This window comes from Ictalurus furcatus, chromosome 16, assembly GCF_023375685.1.
Source record: "Ictalurus furcatus strain D&B chromosome 16, Billie_1.0, whole genome shotgun sequence".
Classification (NCBI taxonomy): Eukaryota; Metazoa; Chordata; class Actinopteri; order Siluriformes; family Ictaluridae; genus Ictalurus; species Ictalurus furcatus.
This window is the reverse complement of record NC_071270.1, coordinates 29,328,250-29,350,852: the sequence shown is the minus strand read 5'-3', so window position 1 is coordinate 29,350,852 and position 22,603 is coordinate 29,328,250. Positions and strand designations below refer to the sequence as shown.

Sequence of the window (22,603 nt, the reverse complement as noted above, 5' to 3'; positions counted from 1 at the left end):
TATGTGTAGTCTGTACCACAGTGTTTTGTATCAGTCTAAGTATCCTTTGTGTTTTGGTTGATTTATATAATAAAATGTTGAAAATTGCTTCCAAACCATCTTTGAAACGTGACATTCAGACATTCATACACCACTGAGACAGCTACTGTGGCACAACAGTGAGTTCGTATGGGACAATAGCATGATGCAGCATTTCAAAAGATGAAGGACCTGTTCCATCTATGGTTGTTAGTACACCAGTGGTTTCTTTCTTTTGGGGCAGCTGTAGAGAGGGTTGTCCACTAATTGCAATCTTGGCGGTTCGATTAAAGGCCTAGCTAATATCATGTGCCTTAAGATGTAGTCTCCTATAACCAGAGCTTTTTCCAGTACACCAACTGCACTTCTTAATGATGAACTAATCTTGTGATTTCATTAGTAACACCTGGCTGCTAATTACTCTGTTAATGATTGTGGAAGTAAGAAGGGTGTACTTATATTTTCCCCACCTGATTTCTGAATGCTTTTGGGAGGAAATTACATATTGACATCTGTTGAGTTTGTTTATAGAAGTTGGTGAGGATCACATAGTTGTTATTTCTGCTCAAATAAATAAAAACTTTTTCCCATGACTGACCCTAGGTACGAATTGGCATATTGTCTGTACTAAACAGTATCCAAGATTAGAATTAATGTGATTAGTGTGTCCCAAATCGTAGTATGTTGAAATGAGTATCTTAAAGGTTCCCGGATAGTCTACTATTTCTGGAAGATTTTTGAAGTGTGGGTCTGTGGACACTTTTTCAGCTAATATTACCCACGAATCCTTGCATGAGGGATAAAGCAAGGGAATGATGAATTAAACTATATAGTATAAATTATATAAGGAATAGTGAATGAAGAAAAGTTTAAATGTAATGAAGAGTGTGTTTACGGTGACAGTGTACTTGTATACTCTTTTACTACACACTCAGAAGTGTGTACTTTTTCTTCACAAAAAGAGTACATACCTTTAGTACATAGTATAAGTATTCCAACTGGGACACAGGTTATATTTTTCATTATAAACACGTCATATTCACACACAGAACCAACACACAGATTGCAGTAATCATGGTGGAATGTGGGCTCCGATGAGTGATCCAATGACGGACATGTGTGTGTGTGTGTCTGAGAGAGAGAGAGAGAGAGAGAGTTTTGAGGTGTTCCTGTGCTCTAAAGGTTCCCAAACTGGTTTAGCGTGATTTTTTTAACAAGAGGTTTGGCTTAAGGAGGCAAGTATGTGTGTGTGTGTGTGTGTGTGTGTGTGTGTGTGTTCATTAGAGTTAGAGACAGCGATGTTAATGGTGTACATGTTGGTGTTTTATGTGTTTTTAGATTAAGACTTTATCAGTGATGGCAGTAAATCTGAGTAAACACGGTGCAGCACTCTCTGATGCTTATAATGAAGTGGTGAATGGGAGAACTGACACTGACTGGTAAGATGCACATATTATTACACTTTACACAGCCGTACACTCAGGTTTACACACAGATTTACACACAGGTGTACACACAGATCACACACGCATCACAGAGTTTCTGTTGTAAGATCTGAGTTGTGCTGAATCGATTTTATATATTTTCTGTCAAGACTCCAGAAGAAGTGACCTGAACATTAGTACAGATGATTGAAACTAACACACATTATAATACACTAACACACTATTACATAATAACACTCATTAACATAGATTAACACACACAAACACACAGTAACACAGATTATCTCACACTAATAGACACTAATGCACACTATCATACCGTAACGCACACAGACAGAACCCAACACACACTATCACACAATAACAGACACGAACACACATCATACACTAACGCAGACTATTGCACACTAACACACACTACCGCACACAAACACAGACTAACGCACACTATCACACACAAGCACAGACTAACGCACACTATCACACACTAATACACACAAGTGAGAAAAAAGTTTGGACTTTTCTTTTTTAAATTACATTACATCGTCACTTTCTCTGTGTATCTGTATTTCAGGGTTTTATTTACATATGAAGGAAACAGCTATGACATCCAAGTAGCAGCAAAAGGAGGTTTGTGTGTGTGTGTGTGTGTGTGTGTGTGTGTGTGTGTGGTTTAAGTGGAGGCTTGGGTTAATCATGTTCCTCGTCTTGTTCAGGTAGAGGTTTAGGTTAATCAAATTGTGGTCAGTGTGGGGTCTAATGCCCCAGTTTAGTGATGGGGACACTATACTGTAAAAACTCTTTCTGATGAGACGTTAAACCGAGGTCCTGACTCTCTGTGGTCATTAAAAATCCCAGGACACTTATGGTAAAGAATAGGGGTATAACCCCGGGGTTCTGCCAAAATTCCCCCATTGGCCCTTCTCTATCACCCCTAATAATCTCCATCTCTGAACTGGCTGCATCAATCTCTCCTCTCCACTAATAGCTGGTGTGTGGTGGGAGTTCTGGAGCACTATGGCTGCCATCACATCATCCAGGTGGAGGCTACACACTAGTGCTGGTTGAGGAGATCTCCCCCCATACCATGTAAAGAGCTTTGAGTGTTTAGAAAAGTGCTATATAAATTTAAGGAATTATTAAGGAATTATAATCATGTTCCTATCTGTGTTCAGGTACAGATTTGGGTTAATCATGTTCCTGTCTGTGTTCAGGTGGAGGTTTAGATCAGATGGTGCAGGAGCTCAATGCGGGTAAAGTGATGTACGCATTCTGCAGAGTGACTGATCCAAATTCCGGCGTGCCAAAATTTATACTCATTAACTGGGTGAGTTAACACTGAGATCCTTTAAAGAGCTTTCAGTAAAGTGTTGTTGAGTAGAAAAGCAGGATCTAAACCGTCTGTGTATGTGTGTGTGTGTGTGTGTGTGTGTGTGTGTGTGTGTGTTTAGACTGGTGAAGGAGTGGCAGGTGTGAGGAGAGGTGTGTGCGCTAATCACTTCAACTCCATGGCCCATTTTTTAAGGGTGAGTTTTATATTTGTTAATATAAAGAAGATGAAGATCATGTGATGAAAAGCACATGTGTTCATGCACTTAGGCTACTAGACTCATTCTTTATCATTCTTTATTATATCTCTTCCAAGTCCCATAAATGTAATGTTATGATGTTAGCAAGTTGATTTTAAATAAAGTGCATTAGCTTGGATGGAGTAGTTTTGCAGTGGAGAAGAGGGGGTTTTGTTTCACTTTGGAAAATGTTTCTATACAGCTGTAAGTAAAGTACATTTTTATATTCAGTGCATCTGAATACCTCGTTGTCAATGACTGATAGTGGCTGATCAAGAATAACTTGTTGGGCAAGAGCTTTTAGTTTCACTCACATAGCGTCATCTATAGAAATTTTTCTCGCCTAGCTTGTGCTGCTAGTATTGAAATCCTCACTGTGTAAAATGTTTTATCATGTCACTTGTATTATAAGAAGATGCTGCATTTTCACAGAAGACAGTTTGCAGTCTGTATGACCAATATTCATGAAATATGTCTAGATCTCTGTAATTAATGAAGCAATGTACCTTACCTCACATAGTAAGGTACATGTTTAATGACCTTACATCACAAAGTACCACCTGGTATCAGATGTTGGTTTTGGGGCATCTTTTACAAGTACGAGTAAATGAGCATGGTATTGGGTCGATACCTGATACCAGTGTCAGTATCAATGCATCCCTTCTTTTAATAATAGACATTTTCACATCGCAGCTTTACAGAAATCCAGATGTAGATTTAGATCCATAATGAACAAGCCAGTGGTGACAATGGTGAAAAACAAGAAAAACTCCCTGAGACGACATGAGGAGGAACCCTTGAGAGGAACCAGACCCAAAAGGGAATCCATGCTCTCCTGGGTGAGACCAGATAGTAAATCATAAAAGAACATAAATCATTAAAGAACACAGCTGTAGAAGAATAAAGACAAACAGTCCTGATTGTGTTTACAAGATGTATAGTATGAGCATTCCAGTGTATGAGTGTCCCAGAATGAGCACAGGACAGTCCTTATGACAGGGGTGTCCAATCTTATTCGGAAAGGGTCAGTGTGGGTGCCGGTTTTCATCCAAACCAAGCATAAGCCACAGCTGAGTCTAGTGAAAACCAAGCACAATTTATTAAACAGGTGGAATCAGGTGTGGCTCCTGCTTGGTTGAAATGAAAACCTACAAGAACCTCTTTCCCTTATCTTTGCGGATAAGATTGCAGGTTTGCAGGATTGCAGATACAAAGGTGCAGAGAAATGAGATGTGGCAGCTCTGAAGGGTCTGAATAACAAAACAGTATATATACAGACAATAGTACAATGGGTATAAGGTAATTGGGACTGTAAGACAATAGAACAAAAGATCATTGAAAATAATGACAAGCAAACCACAAGAGCATACAAAAATACATTTATGAAACTGTTTGTAAGTATGTATGTATGTACAGTTGCAGTCGGAAGTTTACATACTACACTCATCCTAGACATGAATGTCATGGCAGTATTGGGCTTGCAATAATTTCTTTGAACTTTTCTTCTGGGGCAGAATGATTGTACAACATACATCTTTAATTAATAAAAAAATTTTTAAAAACAAGAATTTTGTTCACAAATTTTTTATTCATTTGGGGTTTTCTGTAATCATATAAGGTCAAAAATATACATACAAACACTTAGATTATTAATTCAGTGGTGCTTAAAGTTCCAAAATGTCCTTTAATTTGCCAAGACCAAGGCCTCTTAATGTCCTGTTAGTGATCATGATTGACTACAGCTGGCAGCTTCTATGTGCACACATAAAAAGGGTTTGTTTGATAGCACTCATTGGATTGACCAACACACAGTACTATGGGAAAGTCCTAGGAGCACAGTGCAGATCTGAAAAAGAGGATGGTGGATTTACATGTCAGGAATGTCTCTTGGAGCCATTTCTAAACAATTGCAGATTCCAAGATCATCAGTTCAAACAATTGTACATAAGTACAAGTTATTGGGAAGTTAGATGTGATTACCTATTCTGATGTGTTGCGGTCTGTTAGTGAGAAAGTCCATGATCCATGAGCAGAGTGCTGCATCTAGGCCCAGGTTGCCTAGTTTTCATATGAGTTTGTTAGGAATGATAGTGTTAAAAGCAGAACTGAAATCAATGAATAGCATCCTTACATAACTGTTTGGCTGCTCTAAAATGTGTTAAGGCTGTGTGAAGTGAACTTGAGGTTGCGTCATTCGTAGATCTGTTTGCTCGGTCAGCAAATTGAGGGACATCTAGATCCTTGGGGATGATGGTTTTGATGTGTGATAGAATAAGTTTCTCAAAGTGCTTCATGATGATGGGAGTTAAGGCAACTGGGCGGCAATCCACCCCAACTGTCGTTGAGGCAATCCACCCCAGATCTTTTGGGCACCGGAACGATAATGGTGGATTTGAGAGAGGTGGGAACCGTGGCAAGCTGTAATAAGAGTTTGAAAATATTTATGAATACCCCCGCTAACTGGTGAGCACATGTTCTGAGTGTGAGGCCCGAGACCCTGTCAGGTCCTGCAGCTTTGTGGATGTCAACCTTCCTCAGATTGGCTCTTGCTTGATGATGATGTAAGGAGAGTGTTTGCATGTCCTTTGTTGGAAAAGGGTGGACTCCAAATCTGTTGCTTTGGTTATCAACGCAAGCAAAAAAAATTATTCAGGGAGAGATGGGCCATGACTGATTTGTGAAGGACTGCCCTTGTAGTCAGTGATGGCTTTAATTCCCTCCTACATGCTATGGGTGTTGCTGTTCTCAAAATGACCTTCAGTGCGCTGTTTGTATTTGTGTTTCACCTCTTTGATACTTTTCATCAGTTCTGTCCTGGCCTTACTATAGGCCTTGTGTCGCTGATTTATAAGCCACATGACGCTCTTTAATGAGAGACCGTACCTTACTGTGCAGCCATGGCTTCTGGTTGGGGAACGTTTTGAGGGTTTTGGTTGTTAGTATAGACTCCGTGCAGACGTCATTGTAGGCCAGGACTGATGTACTATATTTCTCAGCTCCTTCTGCAAATACATCCCAGTCTGTGAGCTCAAAACAGTCTTGCAGTTGTGAGGTGGCTTCCTCACTCCAAACCTCGACTGTCTTATCAGCTGGTTTTGTTCTGCAGATCAGAGGCTTAAAGGCCGGAGTCAGTATCAGGGAAACATGATCTGATGAGCCCAGATGGCTTTGTATGCTCCTGGAGCATTTGTGTAGTCTTGGTCCAAAATATTATTTTCTCTAGTTGGGATGTTAACATTTTTGTGAAATTTTGGCAGTATTGTCTTTAATTCAACACAATTAAGGTCTCCTTCCATAATCACTGCCCCGTCTGGATGCAAAGCCCAATATTGCCATAACATTCATGTTCATGATGAGTGTCCTGGGCATGTGGTTGCAGAGGAGCTTTCCAGACCAAACCCATCTGAATAGTTCATTGTTGAGGTGTGTTGTCCTTTGGGATTATTACTGCTCTGGTCCTACACCACCTTGTGCAGATGTCCTGCAGACTGGGCAGTCCTGAATTGGTGATCTGCTGGACACACCATCCTCCACAGGGCTTTGTTTGTCCACAGCACTGCAGTTACTGTACCAGATGGTGATGTTTCTAGTGAGATTGCTCTCTATTATGCTGCTATAAATGGACTTCTGGAACGCTAAGGAGATGTGCAACTTCCTCAAGTTTGATGTTTAAAAAGGCCATGACAGGTCCTTGCTGATGTGTACTGTATGCCGAGGTACCTGAAGCCGTTCACTCTCTCCACCGGGGTCTTGTTGATCATAAGAGCTATGTCCTCTATTGCTCCCTTTTGAAGTCCACAACCAGTTCTTTAGTCTTGCTGACATTTAGGAAGAGATTCTTAGCCTTGCACCACTGGAATAGCCTATTCATCATTCTTGGTAATCAGACCTATTTACTGCAGAAAATTATTGAATATTCCATATCTGTGAGTGGCAAAAGTATGTGCACCTTTGCTTTTGGTATTTGGTGTGAGCCCCTTGTGCAGCAATAACTGCAGATAAACGTTTGCGGTAACTGTTGATCACTCCTGCACGTCAGCTTGGAGGAATTTTATCCCGTTCCTCAGTACAGAACAGCTTCAACTGTGAGATGTTGGTGGGTTTCCACACATGAACTGCTTACTTCAGGTCCTTCCAGAACATTTCTATTGGATTAAGGTCAGGACTTTGACTTGGCCATTCCAAAACATTAACTTTATTCTTCTTTAACCGTTCGTTGCTAGAACGACTCGTGTGTTTAGGATCGTAGTCTTGCTGCATGACCCACTTTCTCTTCAGATTCAGTTAATAGACAGATTTCCTGATACTTTCCTTTAAATTCCGCTGCTATAATTCAGAGCCTCTGAGGAACATTTCATTACCATATTATGTTATTGTGTATCATATTAAAACAAATGTGTGTTGTATGTATTTGTGTGATTGCAGGGAGCTCATGTGGTGATTAATGCACATTCAGAAGACGATGTTGAGCCTGAACTCATTATGAATAAAGTCTCTCAGGCTGTAGGAGTGACTTACAGCTTACACACTGAATCAAATCAATTTAACAGCACTTCAGCCTCACGTCCTGTGGTGAGAAACTGAGTATCAATCTTTTATAAGCAACATGGTGAGATACACACTGTGTTTATACCATGAATACCATTGTATTTACAAAAGATTGCACAGGGACAAACACAGCACAACATGATGGTTTTAAGATTTTACTATAGCTAATAAGCCCATCAGTCTGACAGGATTAATTATACCAGCTTTGTGTGTGTGTGTGTGCGTGCGTGGGTGCGTGTGTCTGCAGGGTTCAACGTATCGCAAAACCAACGCATTAGAGGAAATTAAAGGAACTGACAGGGACAACTTCTGGGCTCAAATGGAGGTGAGAGAACAGTACATTGCACAAATAACACTAATCTATCACAGATATAACATTTATCAAACACTTACATTACAATTAGCAGACTACGGTTTGCAGAGCAACTTACATTTATCTCATTTATGCATTTGAGCAGTTGAGGGTTAAGGGCCTTGCTCCAGGGCCCAAAAGTGGCAGATGACAGCTGGGATTTGAACTCACAACCCTCCTATCAGTAGTCCAATGTCTTAACCACTGAGGGTTATTACACTTCCATTATGCGATGACTCAGTTATCACAATCATCATTCACTCATAACTCATATACTGTATAGCACCCTATCAATCATCAAACACTAATCTAAAGCTTATCTAAATATCAAACACTCAGTCAAACACTCAGATAATGCTCAGATAACACTAAACTAAAGCACATATAATGCGAATCAAACACCAATTTAAATGTTCATCTAATGCTCCTATAATACTCATGTCGTGGTCATTAATTGCTCAAAAAAATTTACAGAACTACAGAAAGCTCACACAATACTAAAATAATGCTGGTAATTTGCACATATAAAGCTCATCAAATGCTAAAAAAAAACTTTACTGAGATTACAGAACAAACCTCTGACTCATTCAAGGGGAAGCGGACAAGAGTGCATTTAAAAATGTACTGAAATGTAGAATAGCAGTTCCACATGAAATGAGTACAGGAGGGTATGATTGTTTTTTACTCGTCTTTCTCTGCATCTCTTCATTAGAAAGAGGAACAAACTCGCCGACAGCAGGAGCGAAAAAAAGCAGAGGAGGAACGACAGAGAGTGGAGAAAGAGAGAACCGAACAGGAGGAGAGAGAGACAGCAGAGAGAGAGCGACAGCTGAGAGAGAGAGCTAAACAGATCAATCAGCAGAGGTGACCAGTCACATCATCACATTAATCACATCAAATTAATCACATCATCACATTAATCACATCCCATTAATCACATCATCCCATTAATCGCATCACATTAATCACATCACCACATTAATCGCATCACATTAATCACATCACCACATTAATCACATCACATTAATCACATCACCACATTAATCACATCACATTAATCGCATCACATTAATCACATCACATTAATCACATCACCACATTAATCACATCACATTAATCACATCATCACATTAATCACATCACATTAATCACATCATCACATTAATCACATCATCACATTAATCACATCACATTAATCACATCACATTAATCACATCACATTAATCACATCATCACATTAATCGCATCACATTAATCACATCACCACATTAATCACATCACATTAATCACATCACCACATTAATCACATCACATTAATCACATCACATTAATCGCATCACATTAATCACATCACCACATTAATCACATCACATTAATCACATCACATTAATCACATCACCACATTAATCACATCACCACATTAATCACATCACATTAATCACATCACCACATTAATCACATCACATTAATCACATCACATTAATCACATCACCACATTAATCACATCCCATTAATCACATCATCCCATTAATCGCATCACATTAATCACATCACCACATTAATCACATCACATTAATCACATCACCACATTAATCACATCACATTAATCGCATCACATTAATCACATCACATTAATCACATCACCACATTAATCACATCACATTAATCACATCATCACATTAATCACATCACATTAATCACATCATCACATTAATCACATCATCACATTAATCACATCACATTAATCACATCACATTAATCACATCACATTAATCACATCATCACATTAATCGCATCACATTAATCACATCACCACATTAATCACATCACATTAATCACATCACCACATTAATCACATCACATTAATCACATCACATTAATCGCATCACATTAATCACATCACCACATTAATCACATCACATTAATCACATCACATTAATCACATCACCACATTAATCACATCACCACATTAATCACATCACATTAATCACATCACCACATTAATCACATCACATTAATCACATCACATTAATCACATCACCACATTAATCACATCACATTAATCACATCATCACATTAATCGCATCACATTAATCACATCACCACATTAATCACATCACATTAATCACATCATCACATTAATCACATCACATTAATCACATCACATTAATCACATCACCACATTAATCACATCACATTAATCACATCATCACATTAATCGCATCACATTAATCACATCATCACATTAATCACATCACCACATTAATCACATCACATTAATCGCATCACATTAATCACATCACCACATTAATCACATCACATTAATCACATCACATTAATCACATCACCACATTAATCACATCACCACATTAATCACATCACATTAATCACATCACCACATTAATCACATCACATTAATCACATCACATTAATCACATCACCACATTAATCACATCACATTAATCACATCATCACATTAATCGCATCACATTAATCACATCACCACATTAATCACATCACATTAATCACATCATCACATTAATCACATCACATTAATCACATCACATTAATCACATCACCACATTAATCACATCACATTAATCACATCATCACATTAATCGCATCACATTAATCACATCATCACATTAATCACATCACCACATTAATCACATCACATTAATCACATCACATTAATCACATCACCACATTAATCACATCACATTAATCACATCATCACATTAATCACATCACATCAATCACATCATCACATTAATCACATCACCACATTAATCACATCACATTAATCACATCATCACATTAATCACATCACATCAATCACATCATCACATTAATCACATCACCACATTAATAACATCACATTAATCACATCATCACAATCACATCACATTAGTCGCATCATCACATTAATCACATCATCACATTAGTCGCATCATCAGATTAATCACATCACATTGATCACATCATCACATTAATCGCATCACATTAATCACATCATCACATTAATCCCATTATATTTATCACATCATATTAATCACATCATATGAATAATTTCATCACATCAGATCTGCTGTAACATTAGGGTGATATAAACTACAAGAGTGAAAATCAAGTTCTCATGGTGTGTATTTGTTGTGTGTAACATGTTACTGTATTCTAATTGCTTTCTCTGATAACACAGTAATGTAAATCATCACATTTTAAATGTATGCAATTTGATTACAGTTAATGCCCCTGGTGGCTGCTTCAGTTAATGAGCACTTTAATGAATCACCGGCGAACGCACACTAAAATTAGTGAAAGAACTACAAGTTTCACTTTGTAGTGTATTTTTATAGGTTTGATAGATTTTGAAAGTAACTTGAGAGTAAATTAATTAGTAATCTGATGACTTTTTACATGCAGTAATCAGTAATGTAATCAAATTGCAATTTTAAAGTAGTAATTAATAATCTGCAGTGGATTACTTTTTTTTTTTGTAACTTACCCAACACTGGTATTTGGGTGTCTATAAGTAGTGTGTATAAGTCTTCTGATGTTGTGGTTAACATGGACTAAACATCATAGCTTACCTAAGTAAATTTGAAATGAAAATGAAATGCAGTTGTTTATGTAGTTAGTGTTTGTTTTTTCTGTAGTGAAGGTTTCTTTCCTCTCGTCTCTCACAGACTGTTTGAGAAGAGACAGGAAACCGAGCATCAAAATCAGCAGCGACAAGAACCGGTAAAGAACCAAATCTCAGAAAATCAATAAAGTGCTCAGTGTGTGATGTTAATGAGTGAGTGCTAAACATCTGAACATCTGAAATGGATTCAGGTGGAGCAAGAACTTCGGTCTGCTGAGTGGAAAGGAATAAGAAGCTCCAGATCTGTTCAGGAAGCCAATGTGAGTAAACACATGCAGTGTTCTGTGTGTGATGGAGAGTAGAATTAAACACATATTAAATCTGTGTGTGTGTGTATGTGTGTGCATGCGCAGGGTTCAAAGTATTATAAAACCAGTGCTTTAGAGGAAATTAATGGAACCGACAGGGAAAATTTCTGGGCTCAATTGGAGGTAAGAGAACATTTGTGCATCTCAGTGCTGGCTTTAAACACACCCTTGTTGAATTTCGCTAATGACTCAGAAGTGTGTATTACCTACATCTGGCATGTACACTAGCAGCACAATAGCAGGTGTGTATAGGTGGAGTGGATTGCTCACACAGCAATGGACCAGCAAGAACAACATAACTGAAACAATTTCATTTCAGTAATTATGGAGTCTTCAGTCTGTACATCGTATCGTCTTACTAAATTAAAGCAGTTCTATTAGCTGTCATGTGCAGATAGAGATGACCAAACACCCTGATAAAAGTAGGCTGGGGAGGGGGTTCATGTCGGCAGGGTGGGGCCTCACAGGTTGCTGGATGAATTTAAGTTTATCCCGAGCCTGTTCAACAAGCACAACTTAACAAGAGTGTTTCTATCTATGTTAGGTAAAATAAACGTGGTGTTAATGTAGGATATTACATTATCCAAGGTGTTTAAAAGTTTAAACGAGGAAATTTTAGTGTCTTGTTATGATTAGCAGTTTTTTTGTAAACGGGCGGTAAATTAGTTTTCCTGTCACTAGGACTGTTACCGTAGTAACTCACTTAACTGGCACAGATAGAGACCTTGCATTTCCACATGAAATGAGTACAGGAGGGTATGATTGTTTTTTACTCGTCTTTCTGTGCATCTCTTCATTAGAAAGAGGAACAAACTCGCCGTCAGCAGGAGCGAAAAAAAGCAGAGGAGGAACGACAGAGAGTGGAGAAAGAGAGAAAAGAACAGGAGGAGAGAGAGACAGCAGAGAGAGAGCGACAGCTGAGAGAGAGAGCCAAACAGATCAATCAGCAGAGGTGACCAGTCACATCATCACATTAATCACATCATCACATTAATCACGTCATCGCATTCACCACGTCATCACATTCATCACGTCATCACGTTAATCACATCATATTAATCATATCATATTAATCACATCATCACATTAATCACATCATCACATTAATCACATCATCACATTAATTACATCATATTAATCGCATCACATAAATCACATCACATTACTCACATTACTCACTCTCATCGCATTAATCATCGCATTAATCACAGCATCACATTAATCACAGCATCACATTACTCACAACACATTCATCACGTCATCACATTAATCACATCACATAAATCACATCATTACATTACTCACATCACATCATAATATCAATCACATCATAGTGATCACATCATCACATTCATCACATCACTATAATCACATCACATTAATCACATCATAACATTGCTCACATCACATTCAACACGTCATCACATTAATCACAGCATCACATTAATCACAGCATCACATTCCTCACATCATCACATTACTCACATCACATTAATCACGTCATCACATTAATCACGTCATCACATTAATCACATCATCACATTAATCACATCATCACATTAATTACATCATATTAATCACATCACATAAATCACATCACATTACTCACATTACTCACTCTCATCGCATTAATCATCGCATTAATCACAGCATCACATTAATCACAGCATCACATTACTCACAACACATTCATCACGTCATCACATTAATCACATCACATAAATCACATCATTACATTACTCACATCACATTCATCATGTTATCACATTAATCACATCACATCATAATATCAATCACATCATAGTGATCACATCATCACATTCATCACATCACTATAATCACATCACATTAATCACATCATAACATTGCTCACATCACATTCAACACGTCATCACATTAATCACAGCATCACATTAATCACAGCATCACATTACTCACATCACATTAATCACGTCATCACATTAATCACGTCATCACATTAATCACATCATCACATTCCTCACATCATCACATTACTCACATCATCACATTAAATTAATCACATCATATTAATCACATCACATTAATTCCATCATCATTTTAATCACATCATATTAATCATATCACATTAATTCCATCATCATATTAATCACATTCATCACATCATGTTTCAATTAGATTACATTAAATAAAAAATTAGGTTAAATTTAGATTAAATTACAATAAATTAGATTGGATTGACTTAGATTAGATTAGGTTAAACTATTTCAATTATACTTAAATTATAGCTAGATTTGTCTACATTAAAGTAGATTGACTTTGATTTAGATTAGATTGTATATTATATTGTAAATTATTAATTATCCCTCTCCGGGAAGCGTCACCTTATCGTGGGGGAGAGGTTTGTGTGTCCCTATGAACCTGAGGGCTGTGTTGTCTGGAGCCTTGTGCTCCTGGCAGGGTCTCTCAAGGCAAAGTGGTCTCAGGGGAGGGGCCAGTCTAAGAATGGTTCCAAGAACCCTCATGAAAAAGATAAAGAGAGAAGGAGTTACCCTGCCCGGAGGAAGCCCGGGACCGCCGTCTGCAATTTTCATTCTTACCCTCACCTATGGTCATGAAGGTTGGGTAGTGACCGAAAGAACTAGATCGCGGGTACAAGCAGCCGAAATGGGTTTTCTCAGGAGGGTGGCCGGCCTCTCCCTTAGAGATAGGGTGAGGAGCTCAGCTATCCGAGAGGAACTCAGAGTAGAGCCGCTGCTCCTTTGCGTTGAAAGGAGCCAGTTGAGGTGGTTCGGGCACCTGGTAAGGATGCCCCCTGGGCGCCCCCCTAGGGAGGTGTCCCAGGCACGTCCAGCTGGGAGGAGACCTCGGGGAAGACCCAGGACTAGGTGGAGAGACTATATTTCCACACTGGCCTGGGAACGCCTCGGGATCCCCCAGTCAGAGCTGGTTAATGTGGCTCGGGAAAGGGAAGTTTGGGACCCCTTGCTGGAGCTGCTACCACCGCGACCCGATTACAGATAAGCGGTTGAGGATGGATGGATGGATGATTAATTATCAATGCACTGTATGTTGCTAATTGTTACGAAACAGGGACTTGGAGACAGGAAGTAAGTGCAGGAGAGCAGTCTTTATTGTGCCACTTGACTAAACACACGAGGAGGCAGGAAACCAGATCCAAACATAAAACTCTAACCTAGAGCATGGACACTTCATGTACCTAGAGTATGAACACTTAATTTAACTAAAGCAGGAATCTCCCATTTAACTAGAACAGGAACATCTCAGTTAACTAGGACTGGATACAAACACTCAACAACGACAGGGTATGAACTAAAGGACAGGAAAACAGACAGAGCATGGCAATATCACATCCTGGCACCATTATACATTCCGTCGTCTTCTCTGTTAGTCCTTTCTTGGCTTGGCTTGGCTTGGCCTCTTTAGCTTAGTTTAGTTTATTTTAGTTTAATGCCACACGATGTGCGCAGCAACGCGAGGGGTTTAAGTAGACAGTCCCTTGTTTGCCGACAGCTGGCGACACTTAACCCAGCTTTAGAGTCCATGCGCACTTCACGCACGTGCGCGTTCTCAAGCTGCTCGTGCATGTTGTCGCCACAGCGCCATCTGCTGGCGGTACCGTAACACTAATTCATTAAATACTTTATTTGTTTGTTTGTTTGTTTGTTTGTCATATCATGCAGTTGTACACTTAATGCTTGCTGTGTAATGCTTAAGTTGCTTTTCTTTTCTGTGATTTTTTTGTTTATTGTGTTTTTTGTTTCTGCCTTCATAATTGTTTTGAAATTTCACACGTGTTCTTCATTTCTGTGATTCTCTCGCTTCACACTCAGCCTGTGACTTTCATATTAATGATTAATCTGAATATAAATTATTTTATGTTTTATCGAATCAAACAAAGCAAACAAAAATTCTCTTCTGACTCACAGGCTGCAGGAGAAGAAGCAGGAAGCTAAAAATATAAATCAACAGAAATCGGTAAGAAAATCCATAAAGTGCTCAGTGTGTGATGTTAATGAGTGAGTGCTTAAAGTCTGAACATCTGAAATGGATTCAGGTGGAGCAAGAACTTCAGGCTGCTCAGTGGAAAGGAATAAGAAGCTCCAGATCTGTTCAGGAAGCCAATGTGAGTAAACACATGCAGTGTGGAGAACAGAATTAAACGTGTGTGTGTGTGTGTGTGTGTGTGTGTGTGTGTGCGTGCGTGTGGTTGTGTGTGTGTGTGTGTGTGTGTGTGTGTGTGTGTGTGTGTGCATGCGTGTGGTTGTGTGTGTGTGCGCGTGTGTGTGTGTGTGTGCGTGCGTGAGTGTGTGTAATAAAGTTCAATATTGAATCATTATGTCTGTATTTGTGCAGGATGCAGCAGCCATCATCTCTCAGCGTGCCGTCAATCCCAGAGACATCTTCAGTCAAAAAGAAACAAATTTCCTCACTAACAGAGCCTCTGAAACACAACCAGGCAAGAACAGCACTATTAACAGTGCTTATAATATTAATAATAAAAGTGTGAGAGCAGCACTATTAACAGAGCTTATAAGCATTAGCCTGATACACCACAGGATTAACAGAACTCTTCAACAGAAGAGATCCTGCAGGCCATCTTGTTTTGCAGTCCTACCACCTGCGCATTGGATCAATCCCTTCCACAATGCTCCAGACAATCTCACAAGACCTCCTCCCCTTCATCATGACTATTATCAATGGCTCCATATCATTTGGTCATGTACCAACTGCATTCAAGAGAGCAAGGGTTATTCCCATCCTGAAGAAACCCGCTCTGGATGCCTCTGACATCGGCAACTACCGACCGGTATCACTTCTCTCTTTTCTATCTAAAATCCTTAAACACACTGTCTACAAGCAACTGTCTTTTTGGCCATCACTGAGAAGCTCCATGCTGCTAGATCAGCGAAACTGTCATCAGTCCTCATCCTCCTCGACCTTTCAGCAGCGTTTGACACAATCAACCACAAGACTCTCTTCTCCACCCTCACGAGTCTCGGAATTCGTGGTGCAGCATGGCAGTGGTTTCCTTCCTACCTGGAGGGTCGCTCATACCAAGTGACATGGAGGGGATCCACATCTGCTCCCGCAGGCTCTCCACAGGTGTCTCACAAGCCTCTGTACTTGGTCCTCTTCTGTTCTCCCTCTATACTGAATGTCTTGGTGAAATCATATCTTCACATGGGTTCTCATACCACTGCTATGTGGATGACACTCAACCTCTCCTTCCCTCACTCAAACCCTCTTGTTTCCACTCAGATCTCAGCGTGTTTGGCAGACATGTCATCATGGATGGCAGCTCATCAGCTGAAACTTGTTCAACTGCTGTTCATCCCAGGTGATTCATCACCATGTTGGCATCTTGTGATCTCCCGGGACAACTCTCTGATCCCACCTTCAGTTACTGCACGCAACCTTGGGGTAACCATGGACAATCAACTGTCCTTTTCCTCCCTCTCACATTGCTAATCTGTCACGCTCATGTCGATTTCTCCTTTACAACATCAGAAGGATTCGTCCATTTCTATGCACACAGGCCACTCAGGTGCTGGATCGGTCTCTTGTCATTTCGAGACTGGACTACTGCACCTCGCTCCTGGCAGGTCTGCCTTGAGCTCCATTCCACCTCTGCAACTGATCCAGAATGCAGCTGCTCGACTGGTTTTCAACCTTCCTAAGTTCTCCCACACCACCACACTGCTACACTTCCTCAACTGGCTTCCTGTAGCCACATTAGAATTAAAACTCTGATGATTGCCTACAAAGCCAAAAATGGACCAGCACTCACTTATCTCAAATCACTTATCACACCCTGCACTGCACCACACTCCTGCCGAAACTCTAGCACCGCTCGACTGGTCCCACCATCTCTCAGGGTACACGGAAGACCAGCATCAAGACTCTTCTCTGTTCTGGCACCTCTGTGGTGGAATGAACTTCCCCTAAATGTCTGAACAGCTGAGTCACCTGCAGTCTTCAAATGACTTCTAAAGACTTACCTCTTCCTAAAGTACTTAAATTAGCACTTTTCATTAAAAAAAGTCTGTATTTTCTTACTATTTTTCCTCCCAACAGAGTTTTAAGACTAATGATATTCTTAGTCTGTGACCTAGTGAACCAGTATCAGGATGTATTTATTGATAGAGATTTAAAGCACTTCTGTAAGTCACTCTGGATAACGGCGTCTACCAAATGCCATAAATGTCAATGTAAATGAAACTGAATCACAAGAACACTTACAGCTCACTTTAATTTCATTCATAATTTTATCCATAAAATATATACTCCTTGAGATAATCAGTGTCTCTGATTAAGATGTCTCTCCTCGGATGTTTCTGTGTAAAAAAAAATCACTGAACTTTAAAGGGATGATTTTATAATTAATTAATAGTGTCATATTTACTGTATGTAAACTCACCATCCACTTTATAAGGAACCCCTGTACACCTGCACATTTATGCAGTTATCCAATTAGCCAATCATGTGGCAGCAGCACAGTGCATAAAATCATGCAGATACAGGTTCACGAGCTTCAGTTAATGTTCACATCAAACATCAGAATGAAGAAAAAGTCTGATCTCTGTGACTTTAACCGTGGCATGGTTGTTGGTGCCAGATGGACTGAAGTGAGTATTTCAGAAACTGCTGATCTCCTGGGATTTTCACACAAAACAGTCTCTAGAGTTTACACAGAATCGTGCGGAAAACAAAAAAACATTGAGTGAGTGACAGTTCTGTGGGTGGAAACACCTTGTTGGTGAGAGCGGTCAGAGATAAATGGCCAGATTAGTTTGAGCTGCCAGGAAGGATATGGTAACTCATATAATCACTCTTTACAACCGTGGTGAGCAGAACAGCTTCTCAGCTTCGAACAACAAGTTCGATGCCAAGTGAGCTGTGCCATACATACCTGTAAGGACCCATGCTGAATGTGGTTCCCTTCTCACTCCGGTACCAGGTGAACCGAGTGGTACTATTCAGGGGAGAAGCACTGTGTGTGTTATTTTTTACAGATCTGTGCTGGTGGCAGTGAGCAGCTCTGAACACTGAGTAACTGCATCATTTATTCTTTGTAGTCTAATGAATGATAGTGATGTAAAAAAAAATCATGTTTATGTCACTCAACTGAAATTTCACTCCTGTGTGTGGAATATTTAGCTTGTAATGGAGAAGGAACGCTGGAGGAAAACATCTATGACGTTCCATCACATCACAGAGTCTACGATGAGGCAAGTAACATTATTATTATTTATTTATTTATTTATTGTTTGTCTGTTATTGTTGTTGTACGAATCAGCAGCAAAGACAAAGTCCAAACTGCCAGGTTTTTAATCAAGAACCAACACATTTGGGACAGCACACACACTGATGTGATTTCTGCTTTGCCGTATCCATCTTAACCCCAATAAGGCTGTTGACTCTTGCAGCTCCAGGTGTTTTTAACTTTGGTTCAAGTAAAGTGTTGAACATTTTGAAGGCAACTCACACAGTTGTGTAGACATCCCAGTATCAATAAACATATTAACCAGCACTTCCTCCCGCTTGTGGAGTTCCTGCGTATTTACTACCCAGCAGCTATCGGTTCGCCGGTGAAAGCTCTGCTGTAGTGTTCTCTGTCCTGCGGTTGTTTCCATCATGCTGCCTAGCTCTGTACCGGGGTTAGCTTCTGTTTTGGGGGAGGGGGGCTTGACGTTCTCCTTTACCTTATTAAGGTAAGCTAGGCTAGCCTCCTTGTGCGTGCTTCTCAAATGTACTTTCAAATTCGTGGGATTTTTCCCTTTAATAAATTGTCTACATACTTCACCACCTTCCACTGCAAGGCACTTGGTTTTATCTGACACACAGTCATATTCAAGGTAATCCCAAATAGGACTCTGCCGCTTTCTTCTGACTTCCGGTACCACCATGATGCCAGTCAAGGAGCATGGACTATGCTGTTATCAATTTGACATGGAATGTCGTAATTTCCAGGTTCCCAGTCGGAAATGTCAACTGAAAGATATTTGCTCTATGAAAGACATTGACAAAGACGAAAACTAAGGACATTTACTCTATAATTGTATTTTATTTTAGTTAGTTTTCCAAACAGACAATATAGTTTTAGTTAGTTATCGTTTTTTTGTAATGCCTCGTTTTTATATCGATTTCAGTTAACGACAATGTTTTTTCACACCTAGTGTTCGTTATTTCATTCGTTTTCGTTTACCATTATAACCTTGACACACACACACGCGCACAAACACACAAACACAAACACACACAAGCACACACACACACAAGCACACACACACACAGAGACACACACACACACAGAGACACACACACAAGCACATATACACACACACACTCTCACACACACACACACACACTCACACAAGACTGCAGTGTCCACATCCTGAGGGAGGATTTAATTCACCCCTTCATCTTCTTTACACACCTCCAGACACCAGTATCTTGTCAGTCCCATGACATCATACAAAGGTTTAATACTGAATTCAGATGATGAAGCACCAAGAAATTTAACATGAACTAGACTCAAAGAAGAGACGTGGAGCTTGGAGCCCACTATGTTAGTAAGTCTGTGTGTGTGTGTGTATGTGTGTGTGTGTGTGTGTGTGTGTGTGTGTGTTTGTGTATGTGTGTGTTTGTGTGTGTGTGTGTCTGTGTGTTTGTGCATCTGTGTGTTTGTGTGTGTGTGTGTGCATTTATGTTTGTAAGGTGAAAGATGACAGAATGTCTGCAGTGAAACAGTCGGCTGGTCTGCAGCAGAGTCTCTACGCTAAAGCTCTGTATGATTATCAGGCGGGTGAGTGCTGCTGTCACTTACACACATCTATAATACAATGTAACAGTTTACATCCCTGTAGTTTCTGGATTAATAAAGGAAAACATTTCTCTCTTTTACAATTACTCCACACAAAAAATATAATAATTTCAGATAGTTAAAAATTAAATGTGTGTGTAACCTGAAACAAGACCAAGCATGACGTAAAATAATCAGAATAATATTCTGAAAATGTGTTTTAGTAACATTTTCTTTGGATTTCCTGCTTTATGTGAATCGTCTATAGATCAACTGATTCTTAAGTTATTTCATATTACATTTATTTCAACAACACCTCAATAAACTCATTAACAAAGTCACATGAACTGGAGCAGAAATTCTGAAAGGACTGAAATATTACACCAGTTATAAAAATATAGATATAAAAGTTGTCACATTCAGAATGGGGCATGAAAATGTTTAAACATACAATTTTATGACTATTAATATATTGTTGTTGTTGTTGTTCTTCTTCTTCTTCTTATTATTATTATTATTATTATTATTATTATTATAATGATGATGATGATGATAAAAATGTTTGGGGGGTTTTAGCGCCTTTCTACACACTCAAGGTTGCTTTACAATTAGAAAGCACTTATAACCCAGCAAGAGAAAATAATTATGAATGTTAGATGTTATACATTATTTTACCATTTTGTTACCATTAATGTCCATTCAGCTTTCTAACTTTCACCTAACATTCATCCACCATTCACCTAACAGTCATGTCCTCCAGGATTTTGTGATTTTGCGATCATAGAAATTAACACAAAATAAAGTAACTCCACAATAGTCGGAGGAGATTGCAATTTTTCAAAATTACAGCAGATTTTCTGCAGATTTGAGCCGAGACGCATCATGTGACGTTATCACAAACACGAGTACAGCTAAAAGCTCTCATTTACCAACAAACATCACTGTGAAAGAGCGTGCACAACTAGTTCGTGTGTTTGTGATTTCGTCGATTCAAGTAGTTTTCCACAAAAAAGCACAAAAAACTCCATCGCAATTTTTTTTAAAAGCCGCAGCAAAAACGAGCATTTTTGGCTGCAACAATCACAAAAAAACTCCTCATAATCCTGTAGGGACCGACGTAATTTCACCTAACAATCATCAATCTTTTTCTAAGGTTCACATAAAATTCATCTAATGTTAACTTAACTCTCGTCCAAAGTTCATCTAACGTTCATCTAACTCTCATGTACGAGGGGCAATTAAACAGGATTGGAACGCATAATAAAAATAATAATTCCTCAGATTTATATAGTGCTTTTCTAGACACTCAAGCCACTTTACATAGTATTGGGAGGGGGATCTATTCAACCACCACCAGTGTGTATCCTCCACCTGGATGATGAGAGGCAGCGACAGTGCTCCAGAACTCCCACCACACACCAGCTATTAGTGAAGAGGAGAGGAGAGTGAAATTCACACACGTAAAGCATTTTAAAGCTAAACATAGTGTCTTTCTTTCCTCAGCTGATGAGACTGAGATCACCTTTGACCCCGGTGACATCATCACTGTTGTAGAGATGACTGATGAAGGCTGGTGGCACGGTTACGGGCCTGGTGGGCATTATGGGATGTTTCCTTCTAATTACGTGGAGCTCATATAAATTGCACTTTAATGTTTAATCTGTTACTGAAATGCTCCTGAAGGTTTGGTGGTTTTGCGTCTGTTAAACCTGAGCAGTTTGAGAATTTATTGAGATTTACAGCAGTAAATATGCTACACACATGTAATTAATATGTTTATCAGATTACTGTTCAGTTGGGTTCCTTTAAAAAACTGTATTTCTGAAAACACAAACATTTAACTGCTAAAATACTGTGTTTGGATTCATTAATTTAGGAAACACACACACACATTAAAACAATAAAGTAAATTTTA

General features: G+C 39.2%; 1 protein-coding gene across 2 annotated transcripts; it reads left to right on the top strand.

The window, feature by feature from the left end:
- Positions 1-1,248: 1,248 nt before the first annotated feature.
- LOC128620667 (drebrin-like protein B) lies at positions 1,249-22,603 on the top strand. Of its 2 annotated transcripts, XM_053645902.1 has the most exons (17): positions 1,249-1,457; positions 2,038-2,093; positions 2,678-2,790; positions 2,915-2,989; positions 7,457-7,603; positions 7,827-7,904; positions 8,644-8,795; positions 11,618-11,672; positions 11,766-11,834; positions 11,928-12,005; positions 12,683-12,834; positions 15,812-15,860; positions 15,940-16,008; positions 16,239-16,341; positions 19,044-19,114; positions 20,604-20,691; positions 22,192-22,603. In XM_053645902.1, the coding sequence occupies exons 1-17, from the start codon at positions 1,375-1,377 to the stop codon at positions 22,326-22,328; spliced, it is 1,575 nt and encodes a 524-aa protein (XP_053501877.1). In that variant the 5' UTR covers positions 1,249-1,374; the 3' UTR covers positions 22,329-22,603. The 2 variants fall into 2 exon arrangements, with proteins under 2 accessions (XP_053501877.1, XP_053501878.1); XM_053645903.1 differs by lacking the exon at positions 11,928-12,005.